Genomic DNA, 24,494 nt, shown 5'->3' on the forward strand with positions numbered 1-24,494 from the left:
ACTAAATAAATAAATAAAAAGTTATAAGCAAAAAACTAGGACGTGTCCAAATCGCGGCAAAAGGGCCGAAAAACAAGCTATTTTGTGACGGCTGGACGACAAACTTGAAATCAAGCTATCAAAAAATCCTTCGAGCTGGTCAAACTGCATTGCCAAGAAGGGCTACATGCCAAATTACAGCTTTCTAGAGGCAATAGCAATGCCACTCTAGACAAAAACGGTAAAGTGTCTGGAGTTCGTCAAAATCGCTCTCAAAAGGGTTTACTTTTTGAGCTCTAGCGACGAAACTACTGGGAGTAGGGAAATGTTATGCATCATATTGGAAAGCACATTGGTAGGGCTAAATTATTTGTTAAATATTTTTTTTAAATTCTCAAAAATTGAGTGGGTTTCAAGATTAGGAACTCAATTTTTTTTTTTTTCAGAGTCGTTTTTTTGCAAATTTATTCATTCTTTTACCCTTTCGAGTCGGTTTATAGCCCTTTCATTTTGCCGTCGATTGATCCCAAAAACATTTCTGTAGCCCCAGAAATAAGGGAGTTATGGCGATTCGCACCAAAGCGGTTGATTTTCCAAAATTCACGGCTTATTAATGACAGGGCGAGGTACCTTATCAGCTCAGTTCTTTTATATCAATATTTAGGCTAAATAATACCGTAAAATGGTTAAAACTATTTACTAAAAATACACCACATCCGTTATATAGTTGTTTTAGAAGGTAATGATGAGATTTGTAAATATAATGGCATTGTTGACATCGGCGGTCGGCGCCGTTAAAACTAAGTAAGGCAGATATTTCAAGATGGCAGGAAGTTTAAGTTGCCTCCGCTGCGTGTGTTATTTCTTCTCTCTCCGCCGACGGCGCCGAGCAGAGGAGGAGGAAAGATAACTGGGCTCAGGAGGAAATGCTCCTCCTGGCCCAGCTATTTCATGAGCGTAAGGCGCCTATAAAGGGAGATTTCGCTGTCTGCAATGCCCGGGGAAAGGCGGCTGGCTGGAAGGAGATCGTAGATCGCCTGACAGAGGCCTTTCCCCGCGGCAGAACCATTAATTAAGGACTGTCAAAAAAAGTGGCAGTCCCTCCAGTCAACGGCGAAGAAAAACATCACCGCCCACAAGCAAGCCTTCGCTGCCACAGGTAAGAAATGTTTCTTGTTTCACGACATAAAATTATTATTCAAACACCACACTACGGTACTTCCACTTTAGAAAAAGCAGTGGCTGGCAGGTAAAAGGTGAGACGTATACAATTTTCTGTAGCAGACTAACATAGATATTAGCCAGGCCCAACAAAACTTGACAGTAACATGATCATCTACATATTAGTACCTAGGTATTTTACAATTTCACCTTATTCATAAGAACATAAGAACATAAGAACGCAGGAGTCTGCAAGAGGCCGGTAGGCCTGTACGAGGCAGCTCCTTAGTCATTTTCCTGTCTCAAGTTCACCTTGCAGTATTACTGAAACAATAGTTTTAGAATACATGCTAATTCTTTTTATGACTCATGGACACTAATGAAAACCAAACGTAAAGGTCAGTATAACACCCATAGGACTCATAAAAACTGAACCTCCCCTGTCAGAGTACTACACTACTATTAGCATAGACCTTTACAATACTACCTGTAAATCATTATAAGTAAAGAGGTTGCATAAGGTAAAGGTAAGTGAAATGTAATTCATATGATTTATTATCAAATATTGTCTGGTACATGTGGTATTGAAGGTTGTGGCTGCCTCTGGTTGAACATGTAGTTGAAGGATATAGATAAATGTCACCCACATTGTACTAGAAAATGCTTTAAATTTGTTCCTGTACAAAATTGTATATTAAAAGAAAAGTGATGTTAGGCATGTAACTTACATATTGCCTTTGAAGAAAGATCCTTAACTGAAATCCATGTTTTGCCCTTGGCAGCTGTATTAGGGATATATATAATATAATGATTTCCCAAGTTGCTACCATGATCCAGCATGTCTACCCAAGTTTTTTTTTAACCCTGATGTGGTCTCTTACATCAAACATTTGAGTAACTTAGGGGACCTACAAGTGCACACAGGACCCCCCTCAGCCACTGGACTATTATTCCCTGTGGCAAGTGGAGTACCCCAAGGTTCTGTTTTAGGTCCTGTTCTGTTTCTTATATATATATAAATCACATTGCCTCTACTCTACTATCTATAATGTCAAACTATTTGCTGATGATTTAAAATTATACTCATTGATAAGACCCAGTAATCCATCCTCAGTATTACAGGACATAAGTGTAGTACAAAGAGACATAGATACCCTAATTACAATTGCTGAATCATGGGATCTGGGAATCAATGCTGACAAAACTAAGATTATGTCTTTTGGTCCAAATCTTCGACTTATACATGATCTAGGCCTTTATTCAATTAAAGGGAAACTTATCAGCTTCACTTCAGAAGCTGTCGACTAAGGTATAATCATAGACCCAACATTGAGGTTTCATAATCATATTCGATCAATAGTTAGCAAGGCTGCAGGACTGTCTAACAACCTGCTGAAGTCCACCTTGTGTCGGTTGGCAAGTTTTATGATCAAGTTGCTTATCACTCACATACGTCTCCTTTTGGATGATGTGTCTTTATGATCAGCGTCTGAAGTTTCTCGATTTCTTTTCAGTCAAGGGAAGACTCTTGTGTGCTGATCTTATTAAATGCTGGAAGATTTTTAATGGTATGCGTGCTGTATCTCCTGATGTATTTACTATGGCTCCTAACATGGGTACAAGAGGACACTGTTACAAGATATTTGTTCCCCAAAGCTCCTGTGAAGCCAGACATTGATTATTTTCTGTCCGTGTGGTTTCACTTTGGAATGGAATGCTCTTCCTACTCATTTGGCAGAAGAACCCAACCTTGGTGCTTTCAGAAGTGGACTCAAGGATTTCCTGGGTGCTGCTCTATTTGATTACTGTGAATTGGTTGCCAATCTTGTCATTTTATTGCTTTGTTCTTAGGCTCATAGCACACTTTCCAGTCTTTTCCTTTTGATGAACAATATTTCTGGCAGTGGTTTCTAAAGACTGGCATGCTAGCCATATGGGGTTCCCCCAGTGGGAGCCCAACCAGGTAAGAACCTGGTAAGGTGGGCCACTGGGGTAAAACAACATGCCCTAATATGAGGTGGTATGTGGTAAGCTGATGATGTGGGGCTGAAGTAGATATTTACCTCAATTTGTTTTCTCGATGGTTCTAAATTGTAGGATAATTTTTTTGTGGGTATAATTTTTAGCTTCTGGATATGATCATAAGTTTATTTACATTTGTTTTCCTGACTGTTTCTGCCAGTGTGATCTTTTTGTTACTTATTCATTGCCTAATTTTACCTTTTTCAGCATTCCCACTTGTTTGAACTCTTTCGTTGTCCTTTTTATTTCACTTTTTCTAACCATTCCTCCCAATTATGATCCTATTTTTAACATTGTCAGCTTATTTCTTCTGCTTCCCACCTCGTCTATATGACCATAGTGGTTAGCGTGCCTACACACAAATCCCTGGACCTTGGTTCAAATCCTGGCCTGTTCATCCTCCCTCTTGGGCTAACCCAGATGTCATGCCTGCCCTGTGTACTGGGGTGATGGGTTCCTGCCCCCCACTGGTTCAAGGGGCAATGTGACAGATGAGCACTGAGGCCATGTGCAGCTATGGTGTATGCCCCAAACTTTTCCTTTGCTTACCATTCTACGATCATTGTTTAGTATCTTCTGAGTGTCTGTATATGATTTAAATCTAAGGTCTGCATTCTCAGATGCTTTGGGCTCTCACAACCACTGTTTCCCAAGGCCACAAAGGAGATAAGTCAGGTTGTCTTGAGAGTTTCATGTTCATGGTGCAGAAGTCTTGTCAAGCTATCACTAGGCTCATAACACTAACCATGGAAATACTAACACAGCAATCTCCACTAAAGCCTTATCAAACTATCACCAGGCTCATAACACTACCCATGGAAATGCTAACACAAGAACCTCCACCAAAGTCTTGTCAAGTGTGGGTGTGTGAGCCTTTAAACGTTTGAGAATATGGGCCTTGTATTAATCGTTTCCTTATTCATATGGGAATCTTACCTGTTCTTATGAGCAAGTCAAAGGTTAAGGAACTAATTTGCAAAGGTGGGCATTCCACAGTTTAAGTCCGCTAATCGCTAATCTGCTAATAGCGGGCGGACTAACAAAAAATTTGCGGAATAGTGTTAGCGGAAATTAGCGAATTTGCAGTTAGCGGAATGCCAAAATTATAGTCCCCTAACACAAACTTTCAAAAACCACCAACAATGAAATTTCCAGGAAATTCAAGAATATTCTTGAAAGTGTGGAGAAACTTCTAGATTAGGGTGGCCAGACCGCAGATTTTCTGGGACAGCCTCGGATTTTTTAATAGTTTGTCCAGGAAATAAAGTTGTCCCAGAAATGTCCTGGATTTCATGCAGTTCCGAAAAATGTTTTTTTGTTAAAGCGTCCTGGATTTCACTTCCAGAAATCTGGTTACCCTATTCTAGATCTGTCTGATGCGCAGCCGGTCAGCGCGTCAGGCTGCCCAGGCTGCAGTGGCGGTAATATTCTTAAACTGTCTGTAGCGCGTCGGACTGTCCCAGCAGCCAGCATGGGAGCCAGTTTACATTAACTCATTGAGTCTTAAAGACGTATTCCTTGCAGTATTTGTATTTGATTTATTTTGATATTTTCACATTGATTTACATTTTAAAATGGAACAATTTTTGACGCCGTCGCCTTGCTCAAACCGGCCTGGCAGCACCATGAGCCAGAGTGCCAAAGAGTGCCAGAGTACCAATAAAAGGTTAGCGGACTAAAAACTGGTCAATGGACTATTGCAGACTTCATTAGTGGACTAAAAAAAATTATTAGCGTTAGCATTAACGGATTTGTGATAGCGGACCAGTGAAGCTGGAAAATTTGTGGATTAGCAATTAGTGGAATGCCCAACAAAGTTAGTGGAATTATGAATTGCTGACTTACAAAAAATAAGTGTGCCCACCTCTGCTAATTTGTATTACATTTAACAGACTTCCTGGGTTGGACTTCAGCGATGATACAGAACAGCAACACGTCAGTGGCGACCAAGGCTGCATTTACACCAAGAGTTGAGGCGTGTCAGCACACAGCAAGTCTTGACTACGCAACTCACCACTCAAGGTTGGGTGGAGTAACTTAAGCCCATATCCTTAAACTTATGAGATTCCCATTATGACTACTATTTCCCAAGGCCACAGAGAAGGTTAACCAGATTTTCATGGGTGATTTTCCTGTTTGTGGCGCAGAAGTTGTGTAAAACTATCACTTGGGTCACAAAGCAGTTCATGAAAACCCCAGGAACATCCACGAGAGGCTTTTCAAACAGGTGACCTGAGGCGCTGAGACTTTTAAGAATACAGACTTCATCTTCTTAAAATAGTAACCTATCTCCATCAAAATAGTCAGCATTTGCGAGTTAGTTAGTCTGGGAAGAGAGAAGTAACATAGGTCAGTATTGTTAGATGCTTCTGCCTCACATGAACTCTCCATCAAAATAGTCAGCATTTGCTAGTTAGTTAGTCTGGGAAGAGAGAAGTAACATAGGTCAGTATTGTTAGATGCTTCTGCCTCACATGAACTATTTCCCAAGGCCAAGTAAAGGTTAGTTGGGTTCTCACGAGTGGTATTTTCATTTCATGGTACAGAAAAAGGGTCGAACACCACCACAACTATCCGTTGAGAGGCTCACAAATCCTGCGAGAGCCTTGTCAAATGTGTATGCTTGGAGGACAAAATGTTAAAATATAATACAGCGGTTACCCTCAAGAAACAGTAACCTAAGATGAGTAAAATAGTAACAGTCAGGGTGGAGTAACTTAGACCGTATTCTTACACGTATCGACTCCTTGGTTTACCTGTTTAAAAAGCTTCTTGCAGAAGTCACTGGGGTTTCCATGGCCTGTTTTGTGATTCTAGAGACAGTTTTATCCGACTCCTGTGCCATGAACAGGAAAATTGCCCATGATAACACATTTAAACTTCTCGGTGGCCTTGGAAAATAATCATAGTGGGAGGCCAATAATAATAGTTCAATAATATGGGCCATCGCTTCTTAGAATAGTAACCTAAGACCATTGAAACAGTAACTCATCTCCATTGAAATAGAGGATTTGCTAGTTTCTTGGTCTGGGAAGGGAGAAGTTGGGAGTCAGGGCTAAAGTAACTTAGGTGTTCTTATGTTTGGAAATTACTTAACTGCTCAGTACAAAGCCTTTCTTCTTTAAATGTTGGTCTCTTAAATCTGTTGTACAATATAATCTATAGCTTTGACACCTTATAGTAGTAGCAGTTATGTAAATGTTTACCCCCTAACCTATAAAATATTTGCATTTAACAGAAGTCTCCCACCCGATCAAAAAAACGACCCTCAGCCACGTCCCTCCACCCTGCCCGTGTAAATAGACACCATACATCGCAACAAACCCGTAACCGTGATCCCACAAGTACCATCACCTCTGTTACCAAGCCTCTAGATAACTTAAAAATCCTTAGTTTCTATGCACGTAACCTAAGAAACAAATTTGATGAACTGAGATGTCTTGCTCTTACAGAAAATTTTGACATAATTGCTATAACCGAAGCATTTATCGACACCACAAATATTGATTTAAGTTCTGAATACAACATAGATGGCTACAGATTCTTCAACAAAGATCGTGTAAACCGTAGAGGCGGTGGCGTCGCCCTTTTTGTCAAAAGCTATTTGCAACCCACTGACAAAACACCAAGAGACAGTTACGTTGAACATTTGTGCGTGCTAGTAAACTTTGCAAAAGTCAATTTAAATATATCTGTCACCTACAGGCCTCCCGGGCAATCACTCGATGACGTCCTTGAAATGTACAGCGTTTTAAGGCAGTCACTTAATAACGACGACTCCCTGATATTAGGAGACTTTAACCTCCCCCATATCGGCTGGGCGACACTGTCAGGTACTGAAGGCGGGTCACATAGAATGATCGAATTTCTAGAAGAAAATTATCTAAGCCAAATGGTTTCTGAACCAACTCGACAAAATAACGTACTCGACCTTGTTATAACGGCCCAAGATAACCTAGTCAGTAATGTCACGGTAGGAGAACACCTCGGTTCTTGTGATCATAAATTAGTGCGCATCGACATTAGAGCTCAAACATCAGTGACTGAAAATAAAGGTGCCCAATTTCAAAAGAGCTTACTTCGTAGAAATCCAACAAAAACTAACAGAAATACAACTATCAGATGACGACAATGTAGAGGAAGCCTGGCTAAGCTTTAAAAATCATTTACTCATTCAGCAGAACACATTCGTCCCCTTGTGCGAGAAGCGAAATAACACTAATAACAGCCCATCTTGGTTTAATAGCGAAATTAAACACTCAGTCAAGGAGAGAAAATTGTCTTACAGGTTAAAGAAAGAACAAAGCACGCCCGAAAACATTAGACTTTATAATGATGCCAGGCGACGAGTAAAAAGATTAGTATGTCAGGTAAAGCATAGATATGAAGAAAATATTGCAGCCAACTGTAAAAATAATCCTAAATTTTTCTTCAGTTACATAAACAACAGAAAGGCGATCAGAAGTGGAATTAGACCTTTAACAAACAGCGACGGTGCACTAGTGACTGACAGCCAACACGTTGCAAACCTCTTAAACAATTACTTTTCCTCGGTGTTTAATACTAACAGTCTTCCTCCCACTACCACCAACACCAGTACTATTGTAAATCTCGAGCATGCATTGCCTAATTTTGAAATAACAACCCATGAAGTCCTTAAAGCTCTCCATTCACTTAAAACAAATAAAAGTCCCGGACCCGATAAAGTGTATCCTTTACTGCTTAAAGAAACAAAGAGCAAAATACTCTCCTCCCTCACAAGCGTATTCAATATGTCCTTGCGACAAGGCATCGTCCCTTCGGATTGTAAAAAGGCTAACCTGACACTGATTTTTAAGAAAGGAGACAAAAAAAATACCAGGTAACTACTGACCCATTAGTCTAACTTAAGTTGTAGGTAAGCTACTTGAGAGCATAATTAGAGACAAAATTGTGAGTTACCTTGAAAGCCACTCATTAATTGGGGATTCACAACATGGCTTCTGTAACAAAAGATCCTGCCTATCAAACCTATTGACGTTTTATAACGACCTCTTCTCAGTTTATGACGTAACCAAATCAATGGACGTAGTCTATCTTGATTTCCAGAAAGCGTTTGATAAAGTCCCACATCATTAATTACTTTATAAATTAAAGCAAATAGGTATTGATGGTCAAGTAAACCAATGGATCGCGAATTAGTTGAGCAACAGACAACAAAGAGTGGTGATTGATGGATTTAACTCAGAGTGGGCGCCAGTCACTAGTGTCGTCTCTAAGGGCTCGGTTCTTGGCCCAGTGCTCTTCATTATTTACATCAACGACGTGGATGTTGGACTCAATAATCGCATTAGTAAATTTGCAGACACGAAGATTGGTAACTCGGTTCTCACTGACGAAGACAGGCAAAGCCTCCAAGAGGATTTGCAGAAAATTTCAGCTTGGTCGGACAGATGGGAGATGCCCTTTAATATAGACAAGTGCCAGGTCCTTCAAGTTGGAACAAGAAATAAGAAGAGTGAATACGAAATGCGCGGCGTTAAACTCACAAGCGTTCAGTGTGTTAAGGACCTGGGGGTCAAAATCGCGTCAAACCTCAAATTCTAACATCAATGCATCGTTGCAGCAAATAAAGCGAACAGAATGTTGGGCTTCATTAAAAGAAACTTTTTATTCAAGAATAAAGATGTAATACTTCCGCTCTACAATAGTTTAGTCAGACCCCACTTGGAATATGCGGTACAGTTTTGGTCTCCTCACCATGCAAAGGACATTGCTAAATTAGAAGGTGTTCAGCGTCGGGCAACAAAAATTATCCCTTCCTTGCGCAACAAATCCTACGAAGAAAGGCTTTCCACCCTTAACATGTTCTCTCTTGAGAAACAGAGGAAAACTGATCGAATGTTTTAAAATACTTAATGGTTTCACGAATGTAGACAGAACAAAATTGTTTATGATCGATGACACTTTGCGAACGAGGAACAATGGCACCAAACTCAAATGTAGACAAGTAAATTCAGACTGCACCAAATTTTTCATCACCAACATTGTAGTGCGAGAATGGAATAAGCTCCCACCGTCAGTGGTCCAGTGTAACATGACTGACTTCTTTAAAAACAAGCTCGACCGTCACTTCCTTAAACTTAATATTAACTAGAGTAGAAAAGCAATGTTTTGGAGCCATCTGATTAGTGTAGATTCACTTAGGTTTAAGGACAGACCACCTAGTCTGGACCATGGGGTCTCTGTGGTCTGATTTTCTATGTACATCTATCTCTGTAAATCTCCCCCACACACGTGAAATACCACAGTCACAGAGTATAGAGTAAGGTGGGTTGTCACTGTAGCCATCCTAAGCCTATGTTCTGCTTCCTTGGCTCTGGGCACAGCATCTCATCCCACCCCACCAACCAGGAACAGTTGATCAAGGCCAAGACTAGAACAGTTGTATGAAGTATGTGACTTTTTTTTGGTAAACTGTTTAGCAGCTGCCACTAGTACATATACAATTTGTCATGGCTGACGTGTCTTAGTGTGGAAGAGGGAGGAGTGTGGCTGATGAAACAGGTAGGATCATTTACAGACTGTGTGTCATTATACTTTATTCTGTAAGGAACAAACAGTGTAATATTTCTCCTTCTTCAGGTTGAGGTGCTGGGAGGTCAGCAATGCCGGGTGAGAAGTTCCCTGGAGACCAGAGGCTGCTGGAACTCCCCGGCTGTCCTGCAGCTCCTAATGGGGTGAACAGCCGCCCCTCCACAGGGGATAGAGAAGGTCCTTCAGGCTCCAGGAACACCCTGGCTGTCCTGCAGCTCCTAATGGGATGAACAGCTGCCACTGCCACCCCTCCACAAGGGATAGAGAAGGTCCTTCAGGCTCCATGGCTGCTGGAACACCCTGGCTGTCCTGCACCTCCTGCATCCGTCCAGCCCTGGGGAGGCAGGCCACCCGGGTAGGACTGCTTACACGGCTGGCTGGTGGCTCTATAGCACCGAGGTCAGTGTGTGGGCTGCCCAGAAGTCTGGGATGACCTGCAGAGAAGACAACATGTGAGGAAGGTTCACAGGAGCTAACAACAGTGAAGGATCCTGAAAGGTGCATCACCGAGGGCAGGAACTTGAACCCAAGCCTTCAGGGTGAAGGCAGACAGCACACCAACTGGACCACCGATGGCCTGTAAGGGCACATTGCTTGGGCCACACCTGCCATATGGCCTGGCACCACGCCCCTTGTACCGGGAAGGGAGGGAACCATGCCCACACTGGCAACAGACGGCCAGGCATGTTACCCTCCCAGGAAGACACACTCACAGAGTTTCTCTGCTGTACATAAACTCTTGAGTGTCTCCCCCTGGGTGGATCACACGCTTGGCTGTTTGCTGCCAGTGTGGGCGTGGTCACCTCTCTTTCTGGCACAAGGGGCAACGGTGCTGGCTGTGTGGCAGGCATGGCCCAGGCACGTTTCATTTGGTGTGCTGCCTGGCCTTCATCCTGAAGCCTCAAGGTGAATTCCCAGCCCTCAGCATGATGTCTGTGATGGAAAGGAAGGTTTAGTCTTGCTAGTGCCTGGATAAGTGTGGCAGGCGATTAGAGGTGAGAGTCCTTTATGTCTGTGAGGTTATCCAACATACTGTGGGGGACATCCTGTGGATCCTGCTCTCTCTCTCTCTCTGTGTATTTACCTAGTTTTGATTTACAAAAACGGAGCTATGCTCATGTTATCCCATCTTTCCAACTACTTTCGTTTAATTTGGCCTTAAATGTGCTTATTGACATAGCCTGTACCACTCCCAAGTGTGGTGGAGAAGACTCCAGAGCAATGTGTGGATGTGCTCCAAGCTCTCCCTCACTAAGAGATGCCACTCATTAAAAACTCAAAAACCGACCGCAAGTTCAAAACTTTCTTTCAGGAAAGGCAAAGTTTGGGACACGTGCCATACCTGTGCATAGCTAGGTACTCATCTCCATCACACTGGCCAAGTGTGTGTGTGTTAATAAATGGGAACTTGGGGAAGGTAAACTGAAGTAACCTGGATGTCACACCTGCCATGTGTCCCGGGGTGATGGGCTCTTATTCAGTACAAGCTCACGGGCCAGTGTGATGGAGATGAGTACCTGGCCATGTACAGGTATGGGGTGTGTCCCAAACTTGCTGTCGGTTTTTGAGTTTTTAATGAGTGGCATCTCTTAGTGAGGGAGAGGTTGGAGCACCACCACACATTGCTTTGCAGTCTTCTCCACCACACTTGGGAGTGCTGCAGCAGCACCCTGGAGCAGAGAGAACACAAGCCATAAAAGACTGTTTACCACAACACTTGAGCTGGGACATCATCAATTCAGCTCAATTTCTCTTAATAAGCACAGAGCCCTTACTTATGAACAGGCTCAGGTACAAGTGGTGCTTCGTAAGTATTTGTTTGTAAGTAACCCATGTACAAGATTGTACAGTAGTGCAGTGTGTGATGGGTGAGCATGAAGAAACGGGTGTACAGTGTAAAGATGTGTTGCCTCAGGAATAATAAACTATACGCTGGTAAACAAAACATGTGTAATAAATATAATAAAGTTTATAATAACTTGAATAAGATCTTTAATATTGCCTTAAAAATGTGGCACAGCTGGCATGTGTGGACAGGCTTTAAGTGGTGAAGGAAAACTAAGCTTCCGAGTGAAGGTGGAGGAGGTGATGGGTTGGGAAGCAAAGTACTAAGCCCAATGAGCCCTTGTCCCTTCCATGTTCGACTTGAGGCAGCCGTCTGCTGTTTGGACAGCGCTCACCTGAGAGGGAGGCTCGGAACGGAGCATCAGGGCTTAATAAGTAGGTTGGTCATTCATATTGAATTGGCCCTTGACATCCCCAGAGAGACTCCTGACATACCTCCTCGTCTCCCCAGGAGAGCTTTAGTCCTACATGACAGAGCCCTATATTGGTCCTGATTCCCAATGAGGCTAAGAGGAGACTTGGTTAAGTTTTTAAATTGATGAAAGGCTTTAATAAGGGGAATATTAATAGGGTTTTGGTTGTAAAAGAGCTGGGTAGGGCATGCTCTCCTTGGCAGCTTGGAGTTCACGTTTGAAGGTATCCCACAGTTCTGCAGGGTCTTCAAGAGTGCCTCTCGAGATGGAACACAGTATTGCTGCATCTTGAGATTCTTTTTGACCTGATATGAAGCTAGAGTGTTGCAAAAACAAGCCTATGGTCAGTTGCAAAGAACTCACAAGAGCCCACAGCCAACCCTGTCAGTGCCAGTAGTAATAATGAAGTTGCCCAAGTGGTGAGGAGAGGGAAGGGGAAAGGAGAGGAGAGGGAAGGGGAAAGGAGAGGAGGAGAAAGGAGAGGAGAGGGAAGGGGACAGGAGTGGAGGAGAAAGGAGAAGGAAGGGGGAGGGAGGGAAAGGAGAGGAGAGAGGGAGGAGAAAAGAGGGAGGAGGAGGAGGGAGAGGAGAGGGAGGGAGGAAGGGGAAAGGAGAGGAGAGGGGAGGGGAAAGGGGATTAAAGAGGAGAGAGAGGGTAAAAGGAGTGGAAAGGAGAGGAGATGAGAGGTAAGCAACAAGGAAACTGACGCCGGGTAGTGGGCGGATCGAGCTTAGAGTCGCAACTCAAAACAGACGTTACCCGCCTCCCTTACTGTGACCTTTGACCCGCTACTCCCCGCCTGCCACGACCGATTTACATACGTTCCCACAGACCCGCAGCAAGTTCATAGATGAATCCCTTCACGACCGAGTTGAGTACTTCCATCACTTAATAGTTACTAGTCGTTACACACGCTGGCTTTGTCTCTCTACTGCTATTATTGTTTGAGAACGTCGATGGTTATTTCCTTAACGATTTTTACAGGAGACCGAGACAGGTTGATCTTTTCTGTGGCCTTGGGAAATAGGCGTAGTGGAATGCGTTTAGAAATAATAATGATAATAATAATAATGATAATGATGATAATAATGATAATGATAATAATAATAATAATAATAATAATAATAATAATAATAATAATAATAATAATAATAATAATAATAATAATAATAATAATAATAAATGGTTTATTCAATTGTTGGCAGCCATAAGCCTGAAAATACACAAAATACAATATGTGATGAGTAATGGGGGAGGTGGGGAAGGGTGGTGTGTGTGTGTGTGTGTGTGTGTCGGCGTGGAGGGGTCATGTGATCATGGAGGTATTTATGCCCTGCACAAGTGCCGGGATCGTGCTAAGCCGGTATCTGTCCGCGCGAGCTCTGACCGGAACTAGAATATTGTGGTGTCTTGTGGGTCTTTGGTCCTAAGCTACTGAGTATGAAGTGATGGATGGAAATAAAATCAGCCTCTGGTGTTTATGGGTGTTTTTCCCGTTCAAGATGCAGACGTCGTGTAAAACTATCACCAGGATCACAAAACAGTCCATGAAAACCCCAGCAACTTCTACGAGAGGCTTTTCAAACAGGCGAACGGAGGCGCCGAGACGTTTAAAAATACGGGCTTTTGTCTCACGCGCATGTTTTATACTTTGTGAGCCTCAGTGATCGTATTACTCTGATGATTATTACAGACCCAAACAGCCCAAAGCTAAAATGATGAAACAACATTTTGCCCCCTTAATGTTACCCCCTAAATAGTACTTCTTAAAATGGGTTGTTCAGCCTTTCCATACCCGCTGCAATAAAGGCCTATAAAACTTACGCCAACACACTAAGGGTTGAAAAAAAGGCCCGGCAATGCTACTCCCTAAGACTGTGTGCTATTTTCTTCCCATACAAGTCACAATAGCACGTCGACACCACCCACGACAAGCAGATAGCTATTTTTTTTTTTTACAGCTAAAGAGACAGCACAAGGGCACAAAAAAAGGAAACTATAAAAAAACCTGCTACATGCTGCTCCTGAATTATATTACGAAGAAAAAAACAGGCATGTGCAACTTTTAACGATGCTTAATTACTCTATGCATTGCGGTAAGTGCCTCGGAAGCTTATAAGAAGTGGCTCCAAAATGAGACAAATCGAAAGCTAAAAAAAAAAAAAAAAAAAAAAAAAAAAAAAAAAACCAGCATATACTCCTTAAAAAAAAAATGTTCGTTGCTCTCGTACCTACTCACTACAGCAAGGACACAGGACGCTCTCAACCAAGGAAGATATGGGAAGGTGATCTATTAGCAGGAAAACACAAGCAGGAAAAAACTGAGATGAGAGGCAGGGGGAGAAGGGGGAAGGAAAGGATGGGGAAGGAGAGGATGGGGAGGACAGGAGGGGACGGGGGAGAGGAGGGGATGGGGAGAGGGGAGGGAGTTGAGTGAGACCTTTATCATTCAATTGTAGGTTACATTCACCGTCTTTCCTCTTCCTCCTCCAGTGCCATCTCCACTAACCCACTTCCTCTTCTTGCTATACTCTTGATTAAAAACAAAAACAAAACAGGCTATGGGAAGGAAGGCGATCTCTCCTTTGATTGATATAGTGGTCTAATATCCTTCAAGTTTATAGCTACTCGCACAATAGATGGCGCCACTGTGAATGTTTGTAAGCTTTTCCGTAAAGTTCACCTTCCCAATGGCCTTCCTTGCCCTCAAAACACTACAGCCGATGCAACACTGACCTTCCCCGCGCGCCGTCCGTCCACCCTCGGCGCCTCCAGCAGTCTGCGGCTCTTCTCACCTCCGCCTCCCCCAACCCCCTCCTCTCCCCCTGGCACGCGGAGCTTCATTCGATGTTCAAGACCCGACTTCTGAAACAAAGTGTAAGACTGAAGCAGGTTCGTTCCGTCTGTATCTCTTCACTAAGGGATTTAAACTATTATGTTTTGCTCTATATTATGTAGGTTTAAAGGGATCTCACGTAGCCGTACCTCATTGATTAAGCATATAGTACGGTTGGTCCCTTATCGTGACATCCTGACTCTACTTTTAACTGTGGTTCAAAGTGGTGCTTCGAGTGTGATCGGGTGCTTCATTTGTGCCAAACCAATGCACTGAACGAGACGAACTTGACCAAATTAAATTATTCATCTAATGAGGAAAAAACACTGTTATTCATTCTTCCCTGTAGCTATCGTGGGGGAATGCGGAGTCAAACGTCACTCCGTGGTCAACAGCGACGAAGGGGACTCAACCAGGACCAACACACTAAAGGGAGCTAAATATGAAAATACTGTTTACTCCATAAAAAAAAAAAAAAAAAAAAATGGAGAAAGTGGACACGAAGAGTTTCAGGTAAATACAAAGCCATCGGGTACCTCTTAAATTTTGGGTTGGCGAGGTAAACTTTAAATAGAACGACCTAAGTATCATTCGGTAAGAGTCGTGGTAATAGTCCCCAAGCTGTATGCTGTCCATCAGCCTCAGGTCCTGCTGCTACTATCAAAGAGAGTACCGGGAACTGCATGAACACAGAGATAATATCTGCAGCACCACAAATACAAAAATCTTCCCCCGCAACGAAATGGGACTGACTGCCGGTGTCCACACCAAACATATGCGTAATAGGGAAGATAGGAAAATGCAAAAAAAAAAAAAAAAAATAAATAAAATAAATAAAATAAAAATAACGGAGATCTAAGAGTGACCAGCCTGACCCTCTCCATTAGTATCTCAGTCACTCATTCATTTCTCATTCATTTTCTATAATGTCAAGCTTCATCCAGTTAACTGGTCTGATTGTTGGGTTATTTTGTCACTCACAGTAAGTTTCCTTCAGTTAGCTTGTCAATTATTCAGTCAATCGATTAGTGTCAAGTAAATAAATCGGTCAATCAGTTAACTTGTCAGTCAATCACGAAGTCAGTTGATCAGTCTGTTTGTCACAGTCGCTGAGTAAGTTACACGGTCAGGCAGTATGGTATCAATACCCAGACGTCAATGGGAAAGCTGAGTGTTAAGATGCCCAATCAGTCCAATCACTGCTGCTAAAATCTTCACCAATTGGACGCCCAGTAAAGCAAACTATTACAGATCTACGGCAGTTCAACCCTCATTCTGCTAGTTTACCGGCAACAAAGACCGACTGATTGATTGATGGAGGAATAGATTATGGGGCACTTAAATCATCACAGTCAGTCAACGAGTCATCCAAAACAACGCAGACAAACAGTTCAGGGTGTCTGTGTAGTGAGAGTAACACGTATTAAATATCAGTATACATTTTTTTCTTGCAACATATCCAATAAATCGTAAATAATGATCGCGCGCGCACACACACACACACATCAGAATCAGAACACAAGGTAGGAAGCGCTGTTCTCCCGCCATCTCCACCGTTCCTCCTCACAAAATTAATGACTTGCCTCGTTTAGCACTAATAACGAGCTCTTAAATACCGTGGGTTTAGGCGGCTTGCAGTAATCACTGAGTCCGGCTGATTAAGTCGAGAAGGTTAGGGCAGGCAAGTATGAGACTCCAGGCCCTTCCCACTCCCTTCGACGCTTTCCATTTATCTTCGTTCAGCCGCCGTTTCCCAGGCCACAGGGGCGGCCCGGGCCGGGCGGGAGTGGGGAAGGGTCTGGTTACATTCCCCGGGTCACAGCCAGTCCATCTTTTCTTCAGTCCAGAGTTCGGGGCTGAGATGTTAAGCTGCGTCTGTGCGTCTCCCTCTCGGCGCTGACGGCGAGCTCTCAGTGAGGCTGCCGCGACGGCTCTTAACTATCCGCAATGTGTCCATCACAAGCGATTATAACCACTAATCAGCGGGACTCAATGACTTAATTACCTTGCTTTACGAGCCCCCGCGCAGCCGCCTCCACTGCCACCTGCCTGCCAGCGCCCACAGCCCATCAAGGCTGCCCGGCCCTCCCTACTTCCCCCTCCCGCCGCTGCAGTGCTCGACGGAACAGCTGTTTGCTTGTCCGGCGCCTGTTTTGCCTCTCCCGCCGCACACACACGCGGGGCGGCAGACAGACGGTGATAAAGATGAGACATGCACTCGTTGTTGCCGCCGAGAAGCAACACGCGTGTGAATAAAGCTTCGGGGCAGTGTTGCAAAGGTTGTCATGCTGCTGCTCCTGCTGCACCCGCATGACCTCCGATGCAACCATCCTGCGGCGGCGTCCTGCCCGTGTTGACCGTTGCTTGGCGTTGTCCCGGGAGCTGCCTATAGACAGACAAACGCGCCGCCCCGCACTGCACCCTGGCACGGTGACACTGACAAAGCTGGACGAGGGGGGGAGGGAGGGAGGGGCACAGGTGGCCCGCCCGCCGGTGTTCCCTGCAGCGGTTACCACCAGGCGGCCCGCCACTCCAGCCCTCCGCGGCGACACACACGCAATAATCTGCGTTTATTTGGGTCCAATGTCTTGTTCGGCGCAGCGCGGGCACTTGACGCCCCGCGGCAGCCCGGAGCTGGCAGCCCCGGCCCCGTGCACAACAAATCTACCCGGCACGAAGTAACTCACGCCCCGAGCCTTGCCGCGGCCGCCTAACCGCACGGCGGCGTCGTTAAAGTAACAGAGTCTGCGGTCAGACTAATTGAGTTAATATTATGCCCTCTGATTTCCTCCTTCCCGCGGCCCTCTGAGGTGTGCGCCGCCCTGCTGCTGCTGCTGCTGCTACTCCCGGGGCCGCCTCCTCTGCCGTGTGCTCCTGCGTGTCACGGCGGGATTGACACACACACACACACACACACACAATGATAGCAACACGTAACGAGGCAGGGCTGATAAATAAAAGCAGTGAGATTAGTTTCAGCAGGTACGGGGCTGACGACGGCGGCGGGGCGGGGGTGCAGCGGCGGGAGCTGAGGGCTGTGTCGGGCTGCTGGAAGGGCTGCAGGGCTGTGTGGGGCTGCGGGGCTGAGTGGGGCTGGCGGAGGGGCTGGGGGCTACTTGGGGCTGGTGGAGGGGCTGGGGGCTGCGTGGGGCTGCTGGAGGGGCTGGGGGCGACGTGGGACTGGTGGAGAGGCTGGGGGCTGCATGGGGCTGGTGGAGGGGCTACATGGCTGTGTGGGGCTGCGGTGCTGCGTGGGGCTGCGGGGCTGCGTGGGGCTGCTGGAGGGGCTGTGGGCGGCGTGGGACTGGTGGAGGGGCTGGGGGCTGCATGGAGCTGATGGAGGGGCTACATGGCTGTGTGGGGCTGCGGGGCTGCGTGGGGCTGGTGGAGGGGCTGGGGGCTGCGTGGGGCTGGTGGAGGGGCTGTGGGCTGCGTGGGGCTGGTGAAGGGGCTGTGGGCTGCGTGGGGCTGGTGGCGGGGCTGGGGGCTGCGTGGGGCTGGTGGAGGGGCTATGGGCGGCTTGGGACTGGTGGAGGGGCTGGTGGAGGGGCTATGGGCGGCTTGGGACTGGTGGAGGGGCTGGGGGCTGAGTGGGGCTGCCGCCGCCGCTACCCGTTCATTACAGCGTGACTTCGACAACTCATCCCCGAGCTTCAGGGGAACACACCGCCGCGCCGCCTCCCAGAGTATTTAGTTCACTCGGAGAAATATTATGATGGAGGGCCGGCGGTTGTGGTGTGGCGGTGGTGGTCATACTGAGACGCATGTTGGTGCTACTGTGAGAGGCGAAGATGGAGAAGGAGGAGGAGGAGGAGGAGGAGGAAACCAGATCCATAGCCCGACGGCATAACACAGATACACGCATGAACAACCACAAACATTTCTATCACAAGACCGCAAAAAAGTTTACATCGCGAGCCATTCCACTTAATTGATACCATTGAGCCTCATAGAAAACAACGACGACAACCACTCACCCTGGGAGAAAATTTACATCACAAGTCATTCCACTTTATAGAAACCATTCACCCTGATAGAGAAAAGTAAAAAAAAAGCAACGACGCCTCATCTAAAAAAAAAAAAAAAAAAAAAAAAAAAAAAAAATTTCTAAGCTTCCAAAATCTCTTCAAATGATTAAATACATAGTTCTTCATATTTTTTTTTTGCCTTACTTACCTTTCCTTGCATAGTAATAGGTAGGAAATGACCTTGACCACCCTGATTGGTTTGAATACACAGGTAGGCAAAACGTTTCCTACAAGACTTGCTATTTTTGAGAGAGAGAGAGAGAGAGAGAGAGAGAGAGAGAGAGAGAGAGAGAGAGAGAGAGAGAGCACTTCCTCTGATACCCATTTGACCAAGCGTGAACCAACGAAACACACACACACACACACACACACACACACACACACGCACAGACACACACGATAACGACTGTCATAATCACAACAATAACAATAAAACCAAAACAATAAAGAAGTAATCACACACTTAACCTCTCTCTCTCTCTCTCTCTCTCTCTCTCTCTCTCTCTCTCTCTCTCTCTCTCTCTCTCTCTAACATGACTAGAGCATTCACACACTCATCACAGTCTCACCACAGTCACTTCACCATCACCACCATCATCATCATCGTCATCACCATCACCACCACCTCCAGGGGCTCCTCAGTGACGCCGCCAAGCTCAGGTATATGCAATAATTAAAGGTAATTATCACTGTCTGCTCCTACCCCGTCCGTCAGGCTATTCTTATGTTAATCCACGACGCTCTCTCTCTCTCTCTCTCTCTCTCTCTCTCTCTCTCTCTCTCTCTCTCTCTCTCGCTTCGTTTTGTCGGGTCATTCTCAAAAATTGGGGAAAGGCGCCGGACGAGTCTGTGTTTCTGATGCTATTTGTCAACATCTTCTGTGGCAGGGCAGGAGGAGAACAAAGGAAGTACAAAGGAAAAGCAAACAGCAACAGACTTCTTGGTCCTAACTAGGCTGTTTGTTGTTCCTACCATTTACTCTAATCTACGAGTCAGAGACGCAGGACAGCAAAGGCGAAGGCTCCTCCCCTCCCGCCAGTCCCTCCAGCCGAAGCTGGCAAGAAAAGGATGAATACCATGTAGTATAGAAAAACTACAATGGAATTTTACATGGAGAGAAGGAAGATCATACACGACGACTAAGCTAACACTACTTTCTGTTAGACCGTAGCAAAATAGCGGATGTTCGGGTTAGCATCTAAATATTTGTCTAGTCGGTTATTGAACGTGCCATAGCTTCGCTTTCGACGACGTTTTGAGGCAAACCATTCCATACATTGATGACACAGTTGAAGAAGAAGTGTTTTGATTCATTTGAGTTGAAACGCTTCCTCGTTATTTTGTATCCATTGTTTTTTGTTGCGCTTGATTGAGAGACTAAAATAATCATGAATATTAACGTTGTCGAATCCCTTGAACATTTTAAACACTTCGATAAGGTCACCTCTTAGTCTGCGCTTTGATAAGCTGAATAAGTTCAGTTCTTTAAGTCTGTCTTCGTACGGTTTATTTCGCAGTCTAGGGATCATTTTAGTACCTCGACGCTGCACCCTCTCGAGTTTATCTATATCTTTTCTGTAATTGGGAGACCAAAACTGAACGCAATACTCAAGATGTGAGCGAACTAACGAATTGTACAGTGTCAATATTACTTTTTCTGATTTATGTTCAAATGTACGACCGATAAATCCGATCAGTTTGTTGGCAGTTTTTACTACTTCTGTGCAATGTTGACTCGGTTTAAGATCGTTCGAAATTATTACTCCAAGATCTTTTTCTTTGCTGGCTTCAGAAAGTCGCACTCCGTTAATTTGATAATGAATACGATCGTTGTTGATTCCGATATGCATAACCTTGCACTTTTCAATATTGAAATTCATTTGCCGTGTTCGTGCCCAACTGCTTAAACGTTCGAGGTCAGCTTGGAAGTGTTCTTTATCCATTGTCGTAGTGACTCTGCTGGCTATTTTTGTGTCGTCGGCAAATTTCGATATTTTACACGATAGCCCCTCGTCAATGTCATTTACGTACACTAAACAAGGAACACAAAGGAAGAACAAACAACACCAGACCTGATGGTCCTTGCGAGGCTGTTTGTGACAAGCTACACTAACTATCTAATCAAAGGTGGAAGATGAAGGACAGCAAAGGCGAAGGCTCCTCCCCCCCCCCATCCCTCCAGCCAAAGCTGGCAGAAAAGGAAAAAGAACCATGCAGCATGGAAAAACCGCATGGAAATTGTGTAGGAAAGAGGAAAGAACTACCATTACTGCTACCACTAACCGGGCGATAAAAACGGACAAGGACACCAGTATTCGAAAGAACTTAACGTTATTACGACAATGAGTAATATCTTAGTTGCTGGTTGGATTGAAAATACTTGTCTAATCTATTCTAGAAGGCCGTAACTGTTGTGCTATCAACGACATCACAGGGTAGAGAGTTCCAAACATTAACGACTCGATTGAAGAAGAAGTGTTTGGCTTCGTGCGATGAGAATCTTTTACCACTTATCTTCAAATTGTGATTTCTTCTTGTTCTATTTGATCGATCAATTGTAAAGTAATCTTCCGCATTAATATCACTGAATCCTTTAAACATTTGAAACACTTCTATTAGATCGCCTCGCATTCTTCGTTTTGATAGGCTGAATAAATTTACTTCTTTAAGCCTTTATTCATAAGATAAATTTCTCAACCAAGGAGTAATTTTTGTTACTCTCTGTTGAACCCATTCTAACTTTTCTACGTCTTCTCTGTAATAGGGAGACCAAAACTGTACACAGTACTCTAGACGGGGTCGAACCAGAGAATTATACAGTTTTAATATTACTTTTTCCGATTTATTATTAAAGACTCGTCCGATGAAGCCAACCATTTTGTTTGCAGTTTTAACAACCTCTGAACAATGCTGACCGGGCTTTAAATCGCTTGAGATAGTGATTCCAAGATCCTTTTCTTTACTTACTGCAGAAAGTTGTTGGCCATTCATTACGTACTGAACGCGATTGTTATTGTTTCCGATGTGTAACACTTTACATTTGTCAACGTTAAATTTCATTTGCCATTGATAGGCCAAACGTGCAAGTTGATCTAGATCTGATTGTAATGCTTCTTCGTGGAGTGTCGTAGTTACCTTACTAGCGATTTTGTGTCATCATAAAATTTTGATATTTTGCAAGTGAGCCCATCATCGATATCATTAACATAAATTAAGAAGAGCATGGGGTCAAGCACTGATCCTTGAGGCACGCCGCTTCTGACATCGAGCCAGTTAGATGAAACACCGTTTAGAACTACTCTCTGTTTCCGCTCAGAGAGCCAGTCCACAAGCCAATTGTGAATGTTACCCGAGATACCATGCGCCAATAGTTTGCTGAGCAATCGTTGGTGGGGGACCTTATCAAATGCCTTTTGAAAATCCAGATATATGATATCGACTGATCTGCTTTCATCGAACACCTCAAAAACATCATGAAAAAAATCAAGTAAGTTAGTTAAACACGAACGTTTACTACGGAAGCCATGTTGCGAATTATTTATTATATTACTTTCTTCGAAGAATTTCACCATATTATCGCGAATGAAAGTCTCCATTAACTTACAAACAATCGATGTCAGGCTAATTGGTCGATAGTTTCCTGGATGAGACTTGTCCCCCTTTTTGAAAATTGGTGTGACATTTGCAAGTTTCCAATCCGACGGAACTTTTCCAGCTGTTAAAGATTTATTGAATATGATGGAGAGCGGTTTACAACTTTGATGTTTGATTTCTTTTAAGACCCTAGGGGTAATTTTGTCTGGACCAGGACCTTTGCTTACTTTAATCTTTTCAATTGTGCGTAAAGTGTCACTTTCTACGATGAGCACGCCACTTAACATCTTTTCGGTCCTTCTAAACCTCCGGTGGTTGGGGCGATAAACAATCTTCGTTGGTAAATACGGATGCGAAAAAGTTATTTAGGATTGTAGCCATTTCATTTTCATTAGCAAGCGGTCCGATACCACAAGTGAGTGACTTTTTATTATTTACATAGCTAAAAAATTCTTTAGGATTGGATTTACTTGTTTCCGCTATATATTCTTCAAGTTTTTTCTTGCTTCGTTTTAATAATTTCTTGGTTTCGCGGCGGATTCTGTCGAACTCTAGTTTGTCAGTCTCACTCTAAGTTGATATGTATCTACTGTATACGTGTTTTTTTAAGAGAGGCTATTTTGAATTTCGTTATTCCACCATTTGGGTTTCTTCTTAAAAGTTGATAGGGTACGCATATGCTTATGGCATTGTTCAATATTGTGGTGAAGACCTCCCACGATTTATCAATATCTGTTTCCATAGAAATTACAGTCCAGTCAGAATTATTTAGAATTGATCGGAGTCTTACGAAATTCGCTCTCTGATAATCAGGCACATTTTCTTTACTTTTCTTTACTTTACTTTTACTTTTCTTTACTGAATGTGATTATTCGGTGATCGCTAGAACTAAAAATTGGACCAACATTTACTTCGTTAACTAGATCAGCTGTCGTTGAAAAGATAAGGTCAAGTATATTATTTTCCCGTGTCGGTTTTTGAACGTGTTAATGTAAATCACTTTCTAATAAATTTGTGTACAGGTCGAGCCCTGTATGACAGTTCAACGGTTCGCCCCATCTTTTCACTGGCAAGGAGGAGGAGGAGGAGGAGGAAAAAGAGGAGGAGGAGGAGGACGGAAGGTAAAAAAGGAAGATTGGAAGTGAAGTGGCAGAAGGGAAGGGAAAGGGAGAAGGGAAGGAGGAGACGGGAAGGAGGCGACGGGAAGTAAAGAAGATAGGAAGGAAGAGTAAAGTTAGAAGATGAAGTGAAAGAAGGAAGTGTGGAAGGTAAGAATGGAAGGGAGAGGTGAAGTGGACGAGAGGAGGGTGAAGGGGATGTGACGGGTCTCTCTCTCTCTCTCTCTCTCTCTCTCTCTCTCTCTCTCTCTCTCTCTCGTAGCACAGTTACCTGCCTCCCACGCCCGCCTCACCTCGGACACATGATAAAGACGTTCCGTGGCCCGAGAATCAATTAAGCGCGGCCCACCGGGGGAGGCGCGGCGGAGGTGACTTGCTCAAACCCTCGACTTCGTAGTCATCTCGGGCGCCACCCACCGAAGAGGACACTCACCTCCTGCACAAGAGTTATGACAGCCCGGTGTTCGAAGGTTTAGGAAGAGGATGAGGACGAAGAGATGAAGATGAGAATGTTAAGGAGAAAGAGGAGGAGGAGAAAGGAACTTGAGCTTGATGTAACGTTGACTTTATCTAAACTATGCTGGATAAAGGATGAGGGCGACAAGGGCGAAGATGAGAATAAGGAACAAGATTAGGAGAAGGAAGAAACGTATAATATCTTTGTCTACACCACCAAGGGAAGGGGAAGAGGATGAAAAGGATGACGATGGGGATGAGTAAAAGAGGAGGAGGAAATTTGTTATAATATTGACCTTTTAATCATCACGAACGTCCCAATACCAGGATGAAAATGAGGAAGAGGATGTGAAGAAGAAAAAGGCAACTTGTTACATCCTTGACCTTTTAAACATCACGAAGGTCCTAGCACCAAGATGAGAGTGAGGAAGAAAATAGAAAGAGGACACTTGAAATAACGTTGAAA

The 24,494-nt window shown here is 44.2% G+C and overlaps 1 protein-coding gene and 1 long non-coding RNA gene across 8 annotated transcripts; one reads left to right on the top strand and one right to left on the bottom strand.

Annotated features, from left to right (window-relative positions):
- Positions 1–605: 605 nt before the first annotated feature.
- On the top strand, positions 606–9,915 carry LOC127006596 (uncharacterized). 2 transcript variants are annotated; one of them, XR_007759663.1, is made up of 3 exons: positions 606–1,138; positions 5,055–5,184; positions 9,787–9,915. It is a non-coding gene; the product is annotated as an uncharacterized LOC127006596 (long non-coding RNA). The 2 variants fall into 2 exon arrangements; XR_007759664.1 differs by lacking the exon at positions 606–1,138 and adding an exon at positions 1,430–2,708.
- Positions 9,729–23,934, bottom strand: LOC127006595 (uncharacterized). Of its 6 annotated transcripts, XR_007759658.1 has the most exons (3): positions 16,449–16,740; positions 14,733–14,861; positions 9,729–10,172 (listed from the first exon to the last, which is right to left on the bottom strand). XR_007759658.1 is itself a non-coding variant. In XM_050876676.1 (2 exons), exons 1-2 carry the CDS (start codon positions 11,188–11,190, stop codon positions 9,874–9,876), a joined length of 306 nt encoding a protein of 101 aa, XP_050732633.1. In that variant the 5' UTR covers positions 11,191–11,206; the 3' UTR covers positions 9,729–9,873. The 6 variants fall into 6 exon arrangements, 1 of the variants encoding a protein (XP_050732633.1); XR_007759662.1 differs by lacking the exons at positions 14,733–14,861; positions 16,449–16,740 and adding an exon at positions 23,866–23,934; XR_007759660.1 differs by lacking the exon at positions 14,733–14,861 and having other exon boundaries at positions 16,449–17,237.
- Positions 23,935–24,494: the final 560 nt, after the last annotated feature.

The sequence above is a fragment of the Eriocheir sinensis genome, chromosome 33 (genome assembly GCF_024679095.1).
Source record: "Eriocheir sinensis breed Jianghai 21 chromosome 33, ASM2467909v1, whole genome shotgun sequence".
Taxonomy (NCBI): Eukaryota; Metazoa; Arthropoda; class Malacostraca; order Decapoda; family Varunidae; genus Eriocheir; species Eriocheir sinensis.